At 43.0% G+C, this 21,131-nt stretch overlaps 1 protein-coding gene across 2 annotated transcripts in view; it reads left to right on the forward strand.

Annotated features, from left to right (window-relative positions):
* The window catches only part of PLEKHG2 (pleckstrin homology and RhoGEF domain containing G2), a 78,548-nt gene that overhangs the window by 14,131 nt on the left and 43,286 nt on the right, over positions 1–21,131 (forward strand). For both annotated transcript variants that reach the window (XM_044269100.1, XM_044269101.1), the window contains exons 2-4: positions 2,165–2,249; positions 18,261–18,335; positions 19,486–19,922. In XM_044269100.1, coding sequence (XP_044125035.1) covers positions 18,287–18,335; positions 19,486–19,922 — 486 coding nt within the window. In that variant the 5' untranslated portion in view covers positions 2,165–2,249; positions 18,261–18,286. The remainder of the gene's footprint in view (positions 1–2,164; positions 2,250–18,260; positions 18,336–19,485; positions 19,923–21,131) is intronic.

Consider the following 21,131-nt stretch of genomic DNA (forward strand, 5'->3'; position numbering starts at 1 on the left):
GCAGATAAGTGGCAGATGAGGTTTAACACTGACAAATGTAAAGTTATGCACATGGGAAGGAATGATGCAAGTCACCCGTACATACTAAATGGTAAAACACTCGGTAACACTGACATGGAAAAGGACCTAGGAATTTTAGTGAACAGCAAACTAAGCTGCATAAACCAGTGTCAGGCAGCTGCTGCCAAGGCCAATAAGATAATGGGTTGCATCAGAAGGGGCATAGATGCCCGTGATAAGAACATACTCCTACCACTTTACAAACCGCTAGTCAGACCACACATGGAGTACTGTGTACAGTTCTGGGCTCCTGTGAACAAGGCAGACATAGCAGAGCTGTAGAGGGTCCAGAGGAGGGCAACTAAAGTAATAACTCGAATGGGGCAACTACAGTACCTTTAGAAAAAAGACGACTGAGGGGAGATCTAATTACTATGTATAAATATATCAGGGGTCAGTACAGAGATCTCTCCCATCATCTATTTATCCCCAGGACTGTGACTGTGACGAGGGGACATCCTCTGCGTCTGGAGGAAAGAAGGTTTGTACACAAACATAGAAGAGGATTCTTTACGGTAAGAGCAGTGAGACTATGGAGCTCTCTGCCTGAGGAGGTGGTGATGGGGAGTACAATAAAGGAATTCAAGAGGGGCCTGGATGTATTTCTGGAGTGTAATAATATTACAGGCTATAGCTACTAGAGAGGGGTCGGTGATTCAGGGAGTTATTCTGATTGCCTGATTGGAGTCGGGAAGGAATTTTTCTCCCCTTAAGTGGGGAAAATTGGTTTCTACCTCACAGTTTTTTTTTTTTGCCTTCCTCTGGATCAACTTGCAGGATAACAGGCCGAACTGGATGGACAGATGTCTTTTTTCAGCCTTATAAACTATGTTACTATGTGTGCAGAACTATTCATTTCAATGGGTTTGCAAAAAAAAAACTGAAGTTACTCTGTGTGCATTCCGTTTCCATATATCAGTATGTCCGCATTACAGACAAGGATAGTACTGTTCTATTAGGGGCCAGCTCTTCCGTTCCGCAAAATACAGAATGCACATAGACCACAATATACATACGGTCGTGTGCATGAGCGGTTAGTTTATTTTATTCTACTTGATTTTAATTTGTTTAGTGTATGTTCTTAATAAAACTACTTTTAAGTGACCAACTTCCCACAAACCAATTTTCTTCCTGGGCTGTCTTCACATCCATACCAACTATTGATTGAGTTACTTTGAGACAGCATTTAAAGCCAGAATTTTGGTGCAAAATGGTGCATTTTAGGCCTACCACATTTCCCCATGAAGCCCTGTCTCCTCCCGCTAAGTCCACCCTTTTTCAGGCGTGTCAGAAGAAAAGTGTAAAAACTCTAGGTGAGCCAAATTGCACCACTTCTTTACACAAGTTTTTGGCCCAGATATTCCTCGACGTACTAATGTACTACATGACGACTATTCATTATGAATGACTATTATGCATGTCTACCATTGAACATGTTTAACTATTCCAGCCTCTCTTCCTAAAAATCAATCATACATTCTTACTTAGTTTGTGTCTGGATATTACTTACTCAACCCATTGCAAGCAAACGTTTGATAATATCAATGTCTGTGCTATATACATGTGCTATGCCATGTTTTACTTTACTAAATATCACTAAAAAAGTAGAGCACATATAGGCAATGGTAAGCCTAGGAAGAGTTTTGCCTGGACCTCTGGGGTGGGACTAGTGACATAATCACAACCCAAGTTAGTGACATCACAGGAAAGGTACCAAGTCCACCAATAAGAACTACTGTCTGTGTAAAGCAGAAGGGAAACCCAGTGGCACTTTTTCATACCCCGACTTGCCAACCTTTCAGTTTGGTCTTGTGGTACCCACTCTGTGACAATGGCAGGGGAACCAATATACATGAGCCACAGCCATAGGAATTCATGTAGGTCTTCAATCTATAAGGACAACCATATGTAAACCAACAAACCCTACTGCAGTTGTGGTCCTCAAGTTCAGTATTTAATTGTCAGTGCTACATGTGCTCTAACAGTTTAGTGACATTTATTAAAATGTATGGTCTATTATAACAATATAACACTGATTCTATTTTCCATGTCTTGCACATTAATCCTTACTCTCTGACTATCTGATATGTTCATATCTTTCCAGCTTCTGAGCTACTAGGGTCTTCCTCCTCATCAGAATTTACATCCTCTTACAATGGGATGAAGATATCTGGCAGTGGCTATTTTTGGTGAGTCTCCGATTATTCTTTCCCTCACATCAAGTGCCAATTTCCTCTCACATCCTCTATAATGTATATAATATCTACTATACTGAAAGCATAGTAGTGTGTAGGACTGTAGTTTGCCATAGTTATGTCTCTCACCCGGAAGTCCAGTCAGTTTGGATGTTAGCTAGACTGAGGTGCGAAGTCCAGTTCTTTACCCGTAACCCCCACAAGGAGGTATGGACTTTTCCCAGTTAGATTCCCAAGTTGCTGTCCCAAAAAAATATTTACTGATTGATGGCAGAAGTGCAGTTTGAAGAGTAGGAACATAGCCAGGGGTTGTCATCAGAGAAAGTGGACCCTCTAAGCCCAATCTGTTTGGTACTAGCTAGACTGGGATGCAGAGTCTCAGGAATCTCCTGTTCTTCACTCTTAATCCCCACAAGGAACATAACCAGGGGTTGTCACCAGGAAAGAGGAAAAGGCTCAAAATCAGGAGTAGAACAACAAGTCCCAGCCCACTAATCTAAAAGGGGAGACACAAGCAAAATCTGGAAACAAAGTCAAGATCAGGATAGCAATTAGGAACAAGAGCCAAGCAAATATGTAATTTAATACACAGGTTAGGTGGTGAGGTAGGAGTTCAACTTAAATAGGGCATCAGGATGATGTCACCAAGGAGCACCGGGGGTCATGGTTGAGCAGGAGAGACATGGGACCAGCAGAACTGTGGCTGCCAGTAGGAGATATCTCTGGAGTGGGAACCATGGCTGGCAGAGAGGACACGCCACTGGAACAGAACGAGATTAGTAACAACCACATAGCTGTTTATCAAGGAACCTGCTTGTAAGGGTTCTTGATGACTCATTTGGGAACCCCATTATGACTATGCAAAGATCAGGTTTGATATCTATCATACATACGTGGCTGTACTGTTTATTGGTGAGAATATATTGCCTCACAGAGCCAACCTCAGGTCAAGAGCCACTTGTGGAGCGCCTACAAGTCCATAAGGTAACCATAGAGAATCTGTGTGGTGCCGTATTTGGTCTGTGTTTGTGGCTTCTCAGTATGCATGGATGGACCCTAACAGGTTAAATCATCTCTTCTTCACCCAAATTCTTCTAATCAGAACTGGTCAGGGGGGACTCGGCCCATCCTTATTTAGATCACACCCATCACAATTAGTGACTCTTCTTAATATCTCCTCTCGACAAAGAGCTCATTGTGCTATAAATGTCAGGGACGACTCTCTCTGCCTGTTGGCCTGCACTGTGATGTCTTGCACTGCAGTACATGTTACTCCTATAACATTTGTACTATTGTTTATTTACAGCATTTTATGGCAGTGACAATCATATTATTCATTTTCGTACATGACCCTTGAGTAGAGCTGCCCCCTCTTTCATATGTTCATAATTCTCGAAGGCAAATACAAAAACATGTCAAGTGTTAACTTGTAGTTATGTTCTGGAATATGATAGAAGCCTGGAAAACACAGGATAGGGCCCCTACAACAAAGATCGGAATTCCCTCATACCTCCCACTCTCATCATTTATAGGAGGCACTCTACGCCAAAGACTGGTTCACTTCTTCCTTGGAGAGCCTTGAACAGGTTGGCAATGACCATGGGAAACAGGCTGAGGTTGTGGTACTCCTTTAATGGGCATCATTGCAGACACCATAGACACTGGGACTCCATACAAGTGTGATGTCACTAAAGAGGAGCAGAGATGTCACATAAATGGTTTGTCTATTTTAGAAAACAAATCTTTAAAACAACCTAATAGGGTATTCTGTAGATTACCTTAATCAGAACCATCAATAAACCAGAGCAAAGAGCAGCTTTGAAGAGGATCTCTCACTTTGAAGGATCCGACTGTCACGGACACTCCCGTGACAGGTGCCAGGAGATCAGAGAGACTGGCAACATGTGGGTTAATCTGAATGGTACTTGTCGATCATTTGTGTCTGTGTTGTTTTGGTATGACCATACCTCTGGCAGGTGTTGTTGGTTTGGTCATTTAACTTCCCCTATTTATTACTGCTTACCCCTTTTGGGGGTGCGGTTTATAGCTTCAGTTTCTGGGCTCTAAGCTAGCTGGTTGTTGGATCTCGGTTGAGCTCCTGGCACTGCCTTTGCTCCACGTGAAGTTAAGTGTCGTCTTCTCTATTTGTATTTTGTTTGTTGTATTTAATTGTCTTTTGTATCTAGGCCTGAGGGAGACTCCTGTTCATCCCTTTTGGTGGAGGAATAGGTTGTCTCAAGTCCTGTCACTAAATCAGTGCACTACAGGGTGTGTTAGGGCTCTAGGTTCCTGTGTATGAATTTTCCTACCATCGAGGTCAGTTCATACTGATAGTTTGTCAGGACTTGGATTAGGGTTGTTCTAGGAGGTGACCTTCTCCTTTACCCTGGTTTCCATACCTAGTTCCTATCCTCTTTCCTCCTGTGCTCGGTGTGGAGTTTCCCACCCTCACTCCATCCGTGACACCGACACATCCACGAATTAAAATGACATTATGGTCCATAGACTGCTTCACTTCTTCCTTGGAGATCCCTGAACAGGTTGGCAATACCCATGGGAAACAGGAATGAAGGTAAGGGTCCTCTTTTTATTGGCACCACTGCAAGCACCGTAGACATTAGGCCTCTATACAAGTGTGATGTCACTATAGAGGAGCAGTGATTTCACTTAAAGGCTTTGTCTGTTTTAGAAAACGAATCTTTAAAACACCCTATTGGGGCATTCTGGAGATTCCCATCAATAAGCCAGAGCAGAGAAAGCGGCTATGAAAAGCGTCTCTCACTCTGAAGGACCCAACACATCCTTGAATTACACTGACAGTCTTTGCGGCCCATTGACTGGTTCACAGTTTCTTTGGAGAGCCCTTCACATGTTGGCAATGCCCATGAGGAACAGGAATGGGAGAGGATGAGATACTGGTCCTCCTTTCATGGGCAGCATTGCAAGCACCATAGACAATGAGCCTCTATACAAGTGTGATGTCACTATAAAGGAACAGTGATATCACTTGAAAAGGTTTGTATATTTTATAAGACAAGTATTTCAAACACTCTATTAGGGTATTCTGGGGATTCTCTTATCCACCCTATCAATAAGACAGAGTAGAGAATAGGCTACAAAAAGCGTCTCTCACTTTGGAGGATCCGACACATCCATGAATTACTCTGACAGTCATTTTGGCCCAAAGACTTCTTCACTTCTTCCATAGAGATCCTTGAACAGATTGGGAATGCCCATGGAAAACCAGGATCGGTAAGTTGAGGTAGTGGTCCTCTTTTCATGGGCACCATAGACACTGGAATTTGTATGAGTGTCTCACTTTGGAGGACCCAACACATCCCTGAATTACGTTGACAGATCCAGAGAAGACACAGTCGGCACTCCATATGTCAGAGATGCGGTGCACGTACTTGCACAAAGAGGGCCGGCACTCGCTCAAGTAGAATAATTATGAAATATTTAATGGTCACATACAGAAGGCAAGTGACGAGATTCGGCTACTATGAGCCTTTAGGCTCATAGTAGCCGAAACGCGTCACTTGCCTTCAGTATGTAACCATTGAATTACGTTGACAGTCAGCTGAGTTTAATGGGTGCCGTGTAATACTTCAGTTGCCCTGTGGTGGCGCTGCACATCTCTCCTGCAGAATACAAATGATCATTAGGAGTCTTAGCAGCAGGACAATCTGTGACTATCTTATATTAGGGAGGCCCTTCCAGCAAAAATATTATTATTATTTTTTAAACGGGCAACCCCTTTGATGTGGGATTTTGAAGCTAAGTGTCAAAAGCTGTCAGTAGAGCAGAAAGTGACTGACAGCTTCAGATTGGTATCTATTCTTAATCCCTATCTTCAGCATGGGGTAGAAGCAGGCCCCTGGTCATCAGCAACGGAACTCATGGGCACTGCCCAAATTCTCTGTTACACAAACCCCTGATAAGGCAACCACCTACAACAAAGAGATTTCCAAAATGATTGTCTACGTTTCATTTAGAAAATATTATATAACTTCAAGGCGATAGTCTGACAATGATGAAAACAAGGGTGTGAGTAGGAGACCATGGGAGGACTTCACTACAGAAGCAGGAAGTGAGGAAGAGGGGGATTAGGAGAATGTTTACAGAAAACACATGAGAAGAGCTCCGAAAAGATCTGCCTTGTAGGCTTCTCTAATGACCAGATGTTGGGGAGAGAAGGAACACAAATTACTTCTCTTACTGAACCATGGCTGAGTGAATTCAACCTTCCTACTTTCCCAGGAAAGATTAACCTTCCCTTTACTGTACAACCCCCTCCTAATGAGTAGCTGTGAGGTCTGGAGGTATCTGCAAAGCTTCCAGGATGACCAATGTGCATCAAGGTGCCTTCTTCAGTCAATATTTGACCTAGTAAACAATGTTACAAGGATAATTGGCATCTGAATTCTCAGTGGCCCTTTAGACTCCAGCCGTGGTGGGCCTCCATCCATCCTACATTCTTTTTCATGCCTCGTCACTCTCTAGAATGCTCTCCTTTGATATCCACATCCCTTCATTTATTATCATAATAAGTGCAATCATTCATTATCATACTTGCCGACTCCCTCTGCATTTTAGACTAAAAAGTTAGAAGGAAACAAATGTCTAAAAGCAGAATCCATTGTTTTCAATGGGAATCCATTTTCATCTAAAGGTATGGATTGATGGCGGAGAACAATGAGGAGACAGAATTGAATGGAGTAACGGAGACTTGGTTAACGTGTAGGAAGGAGATAGGAAGAGTGGAGAATGTCACGCCTTGTCCATCCTTCCCTGACATCCACTGTTCCCAGGCTTTCCTTCACTACACTAGGTACACTGGGCCCATTAGGGATCACTTAGTGATATTAGGTTATGGTGAGTATTAGTGTTGATTGCGAATATTCTAATCGCTAATTATTATTGCGAATATCGGCACTTCGAGAATTTGCGAAAATCTAGAATATAGTGCTATATATTCGTAATTGCGAACATTCTAGATTTTTTTCATCAGCACTACTGCTTCTTGCTTGCGGGCCAATGAGAAGGCTGCAATGTCTTTGTCTGAGCTTAGCAACATCCATAGCGACCAATAGGAAAGTTGCCGACCCCTTACTATATAAGAACCTCCCCAGCAGCCCTTGTATGCAGTATTTTTGCAGTTCTGAGAGAGACACCAGTGACATTGCTGTGCTCTGTGCTTTCATCTGGATCCTATTCCTTATCCAATTACGGTACATTAGATAGTTAGTTAGCTCATCTATATAATACAGATAGTTAGTGGGAGATAGTCAGTGTAGGTTATATCCTGATATAGTGTAGCTGATAGGTTCCAGTGCAGGGTGTTAGGTAGTGTGATAGGGATTACTGTTTCTCTGCTGTCCATACATACATGCTACAGACATAGTGCTGTGATGTCACAACAATACTTAGTGTACCAATCAGTAATATCTACTGAGACCTGATAAAATGTGAAGTTGCATGTATTGCGCGAAAAAAAGGTATTGCGAATATTATGCAAAAAAATTCTAGAAATATCGTGAAAACGAATATTGCCTATGCCGCTCATCACTAGTGAGTATGTAATTGCAGCGTAATACTTCCCAAGATGGTGCATGTCAAGTGAAGAATTTGGGGCAGGCACTAACCTAGCCTGGAGTAGTTCACAGACACTATTCTGCACCAGAAAGTGCGAAAAAAGTTACCGGTATGTCACAAGGCCAGTGCTTTTATATAGATGTTATCAGTATTATCCCGTAATATATTATTATATCTGGTGATATCAGCATGGGTTAAAATGTGACATTTACGGCATTTATCAGCTCTGAGATTGCAGGATAAATAATGTATTTTAGTGATCAGAATAGTTTATTATATTGCAGTATTAGTATTACATATTATGCGGTGATAGCAGTATAATATATTATATTGTGGTGTTAGTCTCACATTAGTATATAACTAGTATTACATATTACTGTATATGCAGATAACCATATAATACATGTATGTATGGCGGAATGAGTATTACATATTAAAGCCCATCTGTCAGCAGATTTGTACCTATGAACCTGGCTGACCTGTTACATGTGCTCTTGGCAGCTGAAGGCATCTGTGTTGGTCCTATGTTCATATGTGCCCGCATTGATGAGAAAAATTGTGTTTTATTATATGCAAATGAGCCCCAGTGCTCACCAATATATAGTATACATAACTCTATATGGTCAGGTCAGTATTCAACATTATATAGTGATCTCTGTATTATCTACTATATGGTGATGTTACACTTTAAGGTGATATCGGTATTACTTATTATATGATTTACTATATTATAAAGTTTGGGGATATCAGTAAAAGGGTCCATTCAGACAACCGCAGGCCCACAAATGGCAGGTCCGTAATATACAGGCATCGGTCGTGTGCACTCTATGGTGTGGATGGGTCCGACCAGCCGTGTGCACTCTGTTTGCGGATGTGGACCCATTGACTTGAATGGGTCCGCGATCCTCAAGATACAGAAACAGATAGGACACGTCCTATCTTTTGGGGAATTGAGGCACGGATTGGAAGCGCTTCTGTGCCTTCCCGCCTCAAAAGATAGGACATGTCCTATCAGTTTCTGTATCTTGCGGATCGCGGACCCATTCAGCAGCATGGGAAACGTCGCACTTACTTTTGTCTGAATGGACCCTAATGCAGCTTACTGCATGGTGCTAACAATATAACATACAGTAATATCAATATAACATATATTATGGTAATATGGTGCTCTACGGTATATTATATTATAATGGCGGTCATTATATTAGAGGGTGATATTAGTATTATATGCTATGATAACGGAGACACGGTCCTGCGGCCCGTCCTCTCTTGCGAGGATCTTCTTGCTGCTGTTGTCTCCTCTGCTCCAGCTGCAGGGACATTGTGAGATTACTTCAGCATTCCTGTACACAGCCCCCCTCCTCCCTGCACCAACATCCAAACCTCCTCTCCTTCCCCTACTGAACCCCCTCCAGATGGTTAACCCTTTCCTCACCCGGCTTATCTGGACGGCTAGCACAGGACTCAGCACGACAATGTGGGTTTGCAAAACTGAGGTGCAAATTACCAAACAGTTTGCACCCGCACAAAAAAAGAGTTGATGCCCAGGAGAGACCGGCCGCTCCTGTCTGCCCGGTATACATTTATATTACGCATTCTGACCAGATGCACAAATAATCCATCTAAGGCCTCATGCACACGATCGTGTTTTGGGTCCTTGTCCGTTCCGCAATATTTGCAAATCGCACACGGACCCATTCATATCTACGTGGGCCGTAAATAATGCGGACAGCACATGGACGTCAAGTCCAAATAATACTGCTATAGAGTGCCTAAATAAAATAACCATCGGCAAAATCGTGTTCAAATAACAGCGCCATACAATGGCCATCTATAAGCGTCATTCAGTGTCTAAAAGGTACTGAAATATAGGGGGTCATTTATTAAGACCGGCGTTTTAGATACCAGTCTTAAATGGGTTATCCGCCCCCTCTAATGCCCGGGCCCCATCACACATGTTGCACTTACCTGCTCTGATGCACGCATGGCCGCCACTGCATCACCGGTCGCGTGAATCAAAGCATTGTGCCTGGTTTACCAGTGAACTTTATGGTGGTAGGTTTTCTTTAAATAATACCGCTGAACAGTGCCCACATCATACAAATATTCAGTCTGAAATGTGCTATACACCTACATAATACAACATTCAGTTGCCCGAATAATTGCATACACTTCTCAAATACCAAGCATCATACAGTGCCTAAAAGAAACAGCAAAATAGTGCCCAAATTATACTTCCATACAGTGCTCAAATAAAGGCTAAACTGACATATATAACAAATAACACTTCTGTATAGAGCCCATATAATAACACTATACAGTATTGACATATAACAAATAATACTGCTATATAGAGCCCGTATATACAGAGTACTGTTATATAGAGCCCATATGTGCAGAGTACTGCTATGCAGAGCCCATATAATACTATACAATACTGACATATAATACTGCTATATAGAGCCCATATGTACAGAGTACTGTTATATGGAGCCCATATAATAACACCATACAATACTGACATATAACAAATAATACTGCTATACAGAGACCATATAATACTATACAATAGTGACATATAATACTGCTATATAGAGCCCATATGTACAGAGTACTGCTATACAGAGCCCATATAATACTATACAATACTGACATATAATACGGCTATATAGAGCCTATATATACAGAGTACTGCTATACAGAGCCCATATAATACTATACAATACTGACATATAATACTGCTATATAGAGCCCATATATACAAAGTACTGCTATACAGAGCCCATATAATACTACACAATACTGACATATAACAACACTGCCATATAGAACCCATATCATAACACCATACAGTACTGACATATAACAAATAAAACTGCTATGTACAGCCCATATATAGAGAGTACTGCTATACAGAGCCCTGGGGCAGATTGGGAACTTAAAGTGGCCCTGAAAAAAAAAAAGAAAAAGTGGCCCCATGTTGTTTGGCGAGACTAAATTGATAGAAGACGGGGCAACAGAAGTAGATAGGGCCTGCAATACCATTGTGCATCACAAAGTACCGCCCCAGCAGAACCAGACGCCACAGTTGAGCTTCAGATCATTATGTACCTGGCCTGTGGCCAGCAGGAGAGCTTGGGTGGCCCCCTGGGCATTGGCCCATTGGGAATTTCCCTGTAGGGTCTATGGCCCATCCGCCCCTGACAGAGCCTATATAATACCATAGAGTACTGACATATAACAACACTGCTATATAGAACTCATATAATAACACTATACACTACTGACATATAACACTGCTATGCACAGCCTGTATATAGAGAGTACTGCTATATAGAACCCACATAATAACATCATACAATACTGATATAGATACAGCCCATATAAAGACAGTACTGCTATACAGAGCCCATATAATAACGCCATACAATACTGACATATAACAAATAATACTGCTATATAGAGCCCATATGTACAGAGTACTGCTATACAGAGCCCATATAATAACGCCATACAATGTTCACATAGCAGTGCTGTACAAAGTCTATGGTTGCCAATGCCATGTGGACTTTTTGTTAGCCTTTGAATAGGGCGATTGAATCCCTCTTAAGGGTAGAATTCGTGGGGTATTTGCCCTGTTTGCCCCATCATAGTCCAGCACAGACCTTGTCTCATTTATGTTTATAATGATTTGCCTTTATTTTACGTCTGGAAAGACGGTGTCCGTAAAAAAGTGTCCCACGGCCCCAAAATACAAGCCACAGGCCTGCAATACCTAGCCCTCAGACACAATAGCGCAGTAAGGAGCTGGTGACGAGGGGCTGTATGTGTACGGCATGTGAGCCTATGGGGGTATTAGTTACAGAGGTCGAGGAGACATTTTCAGGGTTGGCAGGACTAATAATACGGCAGTATGTAAGAGTTTTTCCGAAGCTAAACCTTTAGGAAATAAGATTTTTCTTCCTAGACGTGCACATGGTTTATGCCAAGGCATGCCACGGGCCAGACACCATGCTCAACACTAATCCCCATAAGAGTGTATTATGGCAGCATTACAGGGCAGTATAAAACCCACAATTACGGTTCTGTTATAGAGACTTTGGTAGACGTACATGCCAGTGAAATGTCTCACATCTGCCTGCGTTATCCATATGAACCTTTTGGTTTAGTTCACTTGGGGCTTGTACATACAGCATACGCCACGAGCATGGGTTCTGTAAGGGTAATAATACCATCCGTCTGCTGCTGTATGGTGCGCTGTCCACTACGGTGCTGCCATATGGTGTGCTACAATACAGTGTGCTTTCAGGTCTGTATGCTGCCATATGGTGTGCTGTCAGGTCTGTGTGCTACCATACAATGCCCTGTTAGGTCTGCATACTGCCATTTGGTGTGCTGTCAGGTCTGTGTGCTAGAATACGGTGTTCTTTCAGGTCTGTATGCTGCCATATGATGTCCTGTTAGGTCTGTGTAGTGCTATTTGGTGTGCTGTCAGGTCTGTGTGCTGCCATATGATGTCCTGTCAGGCCACTGTGCTGCCATACAGTGTCCTGTTAGGTCTGTGCTGCCATATGATGTTCTGTCAGGCCACTGTGTTGCCATACAGTGTCCTGTTAGGTCTGTGCTGCCATACAGTGTCCTGTTAGGTCTGTGCTGCCATATGATGTTCTGTCAGGCCACTGTGTTGCCATACAGTGTCATGTTAGGTCTGTGCTGCCATACAGTGTCCTGTTAGGTCTGTGCTGCCATATGATGTTCTGTCAGGCCACTGTGTTGCCATACAGTGTCCTGTTAGGTCTGTGCTGCCATACAGTGTCCTGTTAGGTCTGTGCTGCCATATGATGTTCTGTCAGGCCACTGTGCTGCCATACAGTGTCCTGTTAGGTCTGTGCTGCCATATGATGTTCTGTCAGGCCACTGTGTTGCCATACAGTGTCCTGTTAGGTCTGTGCTGCCATACAGTGTCCTGTTAGGTCTGTGCTGCCATATGATGTTCTGTCAGGCCACTGTGCTGCCATACAGTGTCCTGTTAGGTCTGTGCTGCCATATGATGTCCTGTCAGGCCACTGTGCTGCCATACAGTGTCCTGTTAGGTCTGTGCTGCCATATGATGTTCTGTCAGGCCACTGTGTTGCCATACAGTGTCCTGTTAGGTCTGTGCTGCCATACAGTGTCCTGTTAGGTCTGTGCTGCCATATGATGTTCTGTCAGGCCACTGTGTTGCCATACAGTGTCCTGTTAGGTCTGTGCTGCCATATGATGTTCTGTCAGGCCACTGTGTTGCCATACAGTGTCCTGTTAGGTCTGTGCTGCCATACAGTGTCCTGTTAGGTCTGTGCTGCCATATGATGTTCTGTCAGGCCACTGTGCTGCCATACAGTGTCCTGTTAGGTCTGTGCTGCCATATGGTGTCCTGTCAGGTCTCTGTGCTGCCATACAGTGTCATGTTAGGTCTGTGTTCTGCCATTTGTAGTGCTGTCAGGTCTGTGTGCTGCCATACGGTATGTAGTCAGGTCTGTCTACTGCCTTATGTTATGCTGTCAGGTCTGTGTACTGCTATATGGTGTGCTGTCAGGTGTGCATGCTGCTGTATGATGTGTTGTCCAATCTGTATACTGCTTTGTGGTGTTTTGTCATGTCCACACACTGCCATATGGTGCACTGTCAGGTCTGCATGTATTATATTGCACTGCTGGGTCTGTGTGCTGCTGCATGGTGCGCTGTCCTGTTCATGTACAGCCATATGGTGTGTTGTCCGCTCGGCATTCTGCCAAATGGTGCACTACTGGGTCTGTGTTCTGCCTCTGTGGGGCACCATATCCCTCAAGTAACCCTAAAAAACCTCCATAGCAGGCACTTGGAGGTGCAGTATGGACCCACAGCAGACTATAGGTGCCATACTACTAATGCGTAACACAACCATGAGTATGAGGCCCACGACCGATACCTCAGGCTCCTTGGGAATCTGCATTAGCTTTATGTTCTAGGACAGGAAGAAGTGGACTGTCAGAATTTCTGGATTATTGGATGTCAGATATGAGGAGCTCCCTTTAATGTTCTGGATCCTACATGGCAGATATGAGAGCCTACGTTGGATAACAGAGCTGAATCCGGAGCACAGTGAACAGTAGGCGTACGCTGGATGGCGATGCCAATGGTTGGTACAGAGTCCAAATCCTCCTATGTACAGATTGTAAGTGAGAACACCTCATACATCAACCGGAATGAGCTCGAAGACAGATGGAGCTTTTCCATCCAAGTCAAATGATATCAAAATCACATGTGAAGGAAGCAATTATAATGGCGGAACGTTCCAAGCTGGAACGAAACTCGAGCGCAAACTAAAGCGTCTTCTGTTAGGCTGCCCAGGACGTCGTACTGGGATTCTGTTATACACAACAGGGATTTGTGGGGAGGGTGGTCTGGTTTAGAAAACCCAAAATATGTACATTATAGAGAATATGGAGTTCATAAAGGGGTCCTCAGTTCAGGACCTATCAGCCAAAATGGGTCCTGAACAGCATCCCTTTTTGTCGATGTATCACGTTGACAGCCCTTTGATGTCAATGAGACCTGTGTAATTCTTCTCATCACCTGCGGGGGCACTGCAGAGGAACTGAACACTTGCTAAGAGGTTCCCTCACACATTACAGCCGATCACTGGTGATCAGGGAGCCTTCTAAATAACTCATTTAGGGAGTTGCTATTATGGGAGTGTTAAAGGGCTGCATCTGTCAGCAGTTTTGTACCTATGGCACTAGCTGAACTGTTACATGTGGGCTTGGCAGCTGAAGGCATCTGTGTTGGTCCCATTGCTGAGAAAAATTATGTTTTATTATATGCAAATGAGCCTCTAGGAGCAACGGGGGCATTACCGTTACTCCTAGAAGCTCTGCACTTTCTGCAACTGCCGTGCCGTCTTCACTTTGATTGACAGGGCCAGGCATGATGACGTCTTTACTGCCAATTGCTCTCAAAGTGCAGAGGGTGCGGCAGTTGCAGAGAGAGCAGAGCCTCTAGGTGTAACGGCAACGCCCCAGTTGCTCCTAGAGGCTCATTTGCATATATTTATGCAAATAGAGGGAACTATTCTCACTTGCAGTACCATTTTTCACCACTGCTTGAGTCAACAACTTTCTATAGATATCAATGCAACAGCGCCCCCACCGATGAAACCTAACCTGGTCAGGCGGTACATGAAGAAGTCCTGGCAATGTATCATCTGTTAGATGAAGCCATATATTGTCATAATAAGTAGCGCTTCCACATCTGAAGAGGGCAAAACTATGCCCACATGCTGGGCGAGCAGTTTTCATTGAACTGATTCCCAGACAACAGAAGTGGTATTTTTTTTTCCTTTGTACAAAAATGCCTCATAAAATATGTAACTTGTTTTCTTTAATGAGGGATTACTTTAATGAAAACCATGGCGTGGCGCTGGAATGCAGGAAATTTCAAACAGGCAACAAGATATGGCTCATAATGCAGAATCTGTACTTCTCATGATGTATGTGGCCACGTATGTGAACGCTACCATTACAGCGGCTGTCCTAACTGGACCAGTGCTTGATGAAGAATAACCAACACAGCAAGTAGATGATCAAGGTCCAACTGCTGAAACTTGCTGTAGCCCATGGTCAAGCAGGAGCTGCTTTTTTCCATGAGTCTCCACTCTAGTTATTAGAGGAGGGTCCCAAGCAGACCCCACTTTCCAACATGTCATCCACAAACACTAGTAGTCCAGTTGGGACAACCTAAGTAGAATACATCTCCTATGACGTCCATATACACAAGTAGCCCAGTTGGGACAACCCCAAGTAGAACTCCCCGATGATGCCCATACACACTAGTAGTCCAATTGGAACAATCCCAAGCAGAATCCATCTCCTATGACAACCCCAAGCAGAACCCCACCCCATGATGTCCACATACACTGGTAGTCAAGTTGGAACAATTCATTAGCATAATCCATTCCCATATACCCTAGTAGTCTAGTAGGAACAACCGCAAGCAGAACTACTGCTCCATGATGACCATATACCCTAGTAGTCCAGTTGGAACAACCTAAAGCAGAATCCATCCCTCATGATGTCCATATACCCTAGTAGTCCAGTAGGAACAACCCCAAGCGGAATCCATCCCTCTAGATGTCCATATACACTAGTAGCCCAGTTGGGACAACCCCAAGCAGAATCTATCCCCCTAAAGTCCATATATCCTATTAGTCCAGTTGGGAAAACCCCAAGCAGAATCCATCCTCCTCCTCCATGATGTCTATATACCCTAGTAGTTCAGTTGGGACTACCCGTAGCAGAATTCATCTCCCCATGGATTTCCGCCTCAGCCTTGAATAAAAACGGCAGTAAATTGCTGTTGGCCAAAAGTGTGCTTAAAAAGGAATGCCAGAAAGAGATTATATTGTTTGGTAACGATAAATGTAAAGGTTTGCATCTTGGTAGTAATAATCTCTGTGCATCATATGTCCTAGGAAATCTAACACAGGGAGAGTCACTTATAGAGAAGGATTTGGGTGTCCTTGTAGATCATAGATTAAATAACAGCACACAATGTCAATCAGCTGCTTCTAAGGCCACCAGGATACTGTCATGCATTAAACGAGGCATGGACTCGCGGGGCAGGGATGTAATATTACCACTTTACAAAGCGTTGGTGCGGCCTCATCTGGAATACACAGTTCAGTTCAGGGCACCAGTACATAGAAAGGATGCCCTGGAGCTGGAGAGAGTACAAAGGAGAGCAACTAAACTGATAAGGGGCATGGAGGGTCTTAGTTATGAAGAAAGATTAAAATAATTAAATTCATTTAGTCTTGAGAAGAGACGTCTAAGTGGGGACATGATTAACCTATACAAATATATAAACAGGCCATACAAAAAATACGGTGAAAAACTGTTCCATGTAAAATGCCTTCAAAAGAAAAGGGGGCACTGCCTCCAACTGGCGAAGAAAAAGTTCAGTCTCCAGAAGCGTTTTTACTGTAAGAAGAACTGTAAATCTGTGGAATAGACTTCCTTAGGACGTGGTCACAGCAGGAACAGTGGACAGTTTTGAAAAGGGTTTAGATGAATTCTTAAAAGTAAATAACATTAATGCTTAAAAAAACGTGTAGAAATCTGGGTCTCACTTCCTTCTGGGATTCACGCCCCACCTATCCCTTGGTTGAACTTGATGGACTTATGTCTTTTTTCCACCGTATCAACTATGTAACTATGGTCTGTCTGTAATTTACATCCAGTAAATATCTGTGCTGTTTTCTTACTGGTGGCTTCCTTCTTCTTGTATTATCAGCCTCTGTCCATCAGCTGTACCATCTCATGGGAATACATAGACTTATTTCCGTCCCACATTGTAAACACTGTAAGATGCAGAGAGTCAAGAGTACATGGTACAACTAATTAACGGAACAGAGGCTCGTAATTCAGACCTCAAAAGTTCACTTTTTGTAGTAGGTTAGTCCTCGTGTTATTGTATATTACACACAAAAAAGACCAGTCACCTCACTGTTTAAAAGGACAACTTCCCATAAATCCTATTAGGTCATATATGGGTGTCATTTAGGTGCCCCCCTAAATGACACCCATATTTAGGTGCAGAAAGCAGAAAAACATACCCACAGTACATTTAGAAAGGGGGTTGTCTACATGAAGAACGGGTGTCCTTTAAGAGGAATCATTACATCCATGGCCAGGGGTTGGCCCATACCACTTCAAAATGGACAGTGTCCCAGGATATAGGTTATGGTGACATTAAACATCACTAGATGGGGAGAAAACTGTTTGATTTCTACTGTGGTAGCTGGATAAATATAGGAGGTGCAGAAGTTGCAATTGGAAACGGACCATGAAGGTGGGCATTCACTTAAAGAGCGCTTGTCAGCAGGGTCAACTCTGTGAAACCATGCATACTGCCTGATAAGAAGGACTTCCTTGCTTTGCCATATATGATTTATTACGCCACGCCACCATTTGCTGTTCTTGTTGTCATTAATAATAGTTTGCATTAAATTACAATACAACCTTCTGTGATTTTTACTTACCCCAGTGCTGTTCTATGTGGGGATGGTGGGTTCACGTTAATTGCAGATTTGGTGAATATAACCCAGTAATAATAATAATGTTGGGCTGGAGGATTCAACCACACGCTGTTAAATGCAGCCATAACTTCTCATTTGCTAAGTTGAAAGTAATTCAGTGGGCCGAGGACATCATTTATCTTTATAAATCACTGGCGTATAGGATCTAGACATGAGCTCAGAAGAGATTAATGCTGCTCTGGTGCAAAGGACTTTAAACGCCACATAGAAGCAAGCTCTTACTGGAGATAGTACATATAATAGATAAAGGATAATCCTAATATTACTTGAACTATATGGCATTCTTTTCATTCCAGGACGGGGAGACCCCCATCTTTTCAACATGCCGGAAGGAGCCCTGAAAGGAAGCAGAAAGCGACCAGGTGAACAAGGTAAGCCTCTAGGAGACATGTTGTCTCTTCTGCTAGTTCTTATACTTCAGAGAAGCTCCGGTGGCGATCACACGTGAAGTCCATGAAGATCCAACATGGTTACCTCTGGTGGTTAGACTTGTTGGAATTTTGAAGACCTTCCAAACGCATTTTTGATTCCAGTGAAGAGATTCCTTAGACATGTGCCTAAGATGGTAAAGAGGTTAGTTGTTCTTCTAGCAGTCCTTTTTTTGGGTAAAGGAGGTAACGTTTAACTTGGTAATATTGAGTTTAGTTGGGTAATTTTGAGTAATTTTATGTTACGTTGAGTAATGGATTTAGTTGGGTAATGTTGCTTAATGTTAGGTTTAGTTTGATAATGTTAGATTTAGTTGGATAATGTTGGGTTTAGTTGGGTAAGGTTGAGTAATTTGGGGTTTAGTTGGTTAATGTTGTGTTTAGTTTGATAATGTTAGATATAGTTGGGTAATGTTGGGTTTAGTTGGGTACTGTTGAGTAATTTTGGATATAGTTGGGTAATGTTGAGTTTACATTGATAATGTTAGATTTAGTTGGGTAATGTTGACCAATTTGGGGTTTAGTTGGATAATGTTGTATTTAGTTGGCTAGTGTTGAGTAATTTTGGGTTTAGTTGGGTAATGAAGCCCATAAAATGATACACAGGCCACTGCCTACTGGCATTGATTACCTACTATTTTTTGTCTTCTGATATGCCTGTCTGGTTGCTTATTAGCTTCTCCATTACAGAAAAGCTGATGTAGTCTGAGACACACCTCCTGCCTCATCATTGGTTCAGGCTGCTGTAGTCTTAGATGTCCGCTGCCCATAGCCAAATAGTAACTAACAGTCATAGGTTCTTTTGGCAACGTTTTCACCCCCAATTTCCCTTAATTCAGTGATATAACCATGTTATTTTATAAAGCATGCCCAAACAGAGGCTGGTAGTCCAGAAATCAGCTAAATAAATGTACCCTGCTCAGCCTTCCCATCCCTTCTTTCCTAAAAAGTATGCTATCGTTGGCAGATCCAACCAAAAATGACAGGATTCACCAACAAAATGCATATATTTATACATATCGGTGGACCTGGAGTGAATTTGCCACCACTTGCGTGAATTGTGAAATAAAATGTATCATCTTCTCTTTTCTAGCTGCCCCCAGGCCTTCATCTGTCAGTTCTCTGAGCGGAATAGCAGCCGGGATGTCTGGCAGCTGTACCTCCGTTAATACTGTGTGTTCGGACAGCGACCGTCCAGTTAGTCTCAGCTCCTCCACCTCTTCAGCCTCCCTCCAGGACAGTCACAGCTCTTTTGGTAGTAGTGGGACCCTTGGATCCTCCCAGTACTGCAGCCCTTCCTATCCTCAGCAAAATGGAAGTGATATTAGCCTGGACCTTATGCCTGTGGCCCAGTTGGAGTGTGAACACAAGGTACTGTCTAATGAAAGAGCGTTTCTTGGCTGTACGTGGTCTCCAATCTTGCGCAAAGCAAGGGATCCCAAGACCAAGCTTTCCCATGTGGACAGGGTGGTGTTGGAAATTCTGGAAACTGAGCAGGCCTATGTCCGAGATCTAAAGAGCATCGTAGAGGTGAGAGGTCCACTGCTACTGTCTTGTGTCTGCCGAGTCCTTCTTATTGTGGTTGACACCATATCATTTCACCTGCATGTATTGTTGCCCATTTGGATGGATGCCTGCCATTTGTGCTTGTAAATATTGCAACAATTATTAATGTGAATTTTTTTGTAAATCTAGTTGGATTTCATTAGGGCTTAGGTCTAGTCATTTACACCATGATGATCAAACAGTTGGTAAGAGTGGACAGCGGGTCAGAGGAAGCAACTTTTAAATTTTCATCAGAGACTTTGACATCAAAATGACGGATGTCAGCCCAGTTGTCCGTGCCATGCAGTTGTATTATTAGCTCAGAGGCAGCTGTGCCGTCATATTCTTCATAACTGGCATTTCTCTGCTGGAGAATGGTGCCGAGTCTTCATGCTGGGAATTGTGGGATGTTCTGCACCCAACTATCTGCTGATATATCATAAGGGAAGAATTCTTCAACCGCTAGACGGGACCAGCAGATGGTGTACCCGGGTTCTACCAGAGAGGAGGAAAGAGTCTTCATCTGCCTTAAACTGCAAGGCTTTTATGGGGAATATCTTAGGATCAAGATCTAAGAGTAAAGAAGGCCACTAGTGGCAATAGTTCACAGGGGTATTCCCATCCTCACGGTACTAAAACCATATGTTTTGATATTAGTAAGATAGCATAGAACTTGTGTGTACGTATTTGTGTGTGTTTCCTTTGTTCATGATAGTTTTCTTCTACAATTTAAACATCAAAGAGTTCTTCAATAGCTTGGGGGTAACTACCAGACCAGGGTAACTGGCATTGCAGATGCTGTAGCGCCAACAACTAAGGGGAACCATTTCCACCCAGACATACGGTGACGACCATGAAAAGGACCATGAAAAACTGAATGCCATCCGTGCATTCCGCCTTCTCGGCAGCATTACTTTATGCATTACCCCAGCATGTGACATCATTACATTTATTTTTCTATGATGTGAGGTCACAGGTAGATCTAGGTTATCACAGTTAAGACATCACTGTGTGCGTTATTCCTGTACTGTGACATCACTGTTCACATTATCCCTTTATTGTGACATCACTGTGTGCGTTATTCCTGTACTGTGACATCACTGTTAACATTATCCCTTTATTGTGACATCACTGTGTGCGTTATTCCTGTACTATGACATCACCGTATGCATAATCTCTGTAGTGTGACATCAC

This window comes from Bufo gargarizans, chromosome 9 (assembly GCF_014858855.1).
Source record: "Bufo gargarizans isolate SCDJY-AF-19 chromosome 9, ASM1485885v1, whole genome shotgun sequence".
Classification (NCBI taxonomy): domain Eukaryota; kingdom Metazoa; phylum Chordata; class Amphibia; order Anura; family Bufonidae; genus Bufo; species Bufo gargarizans.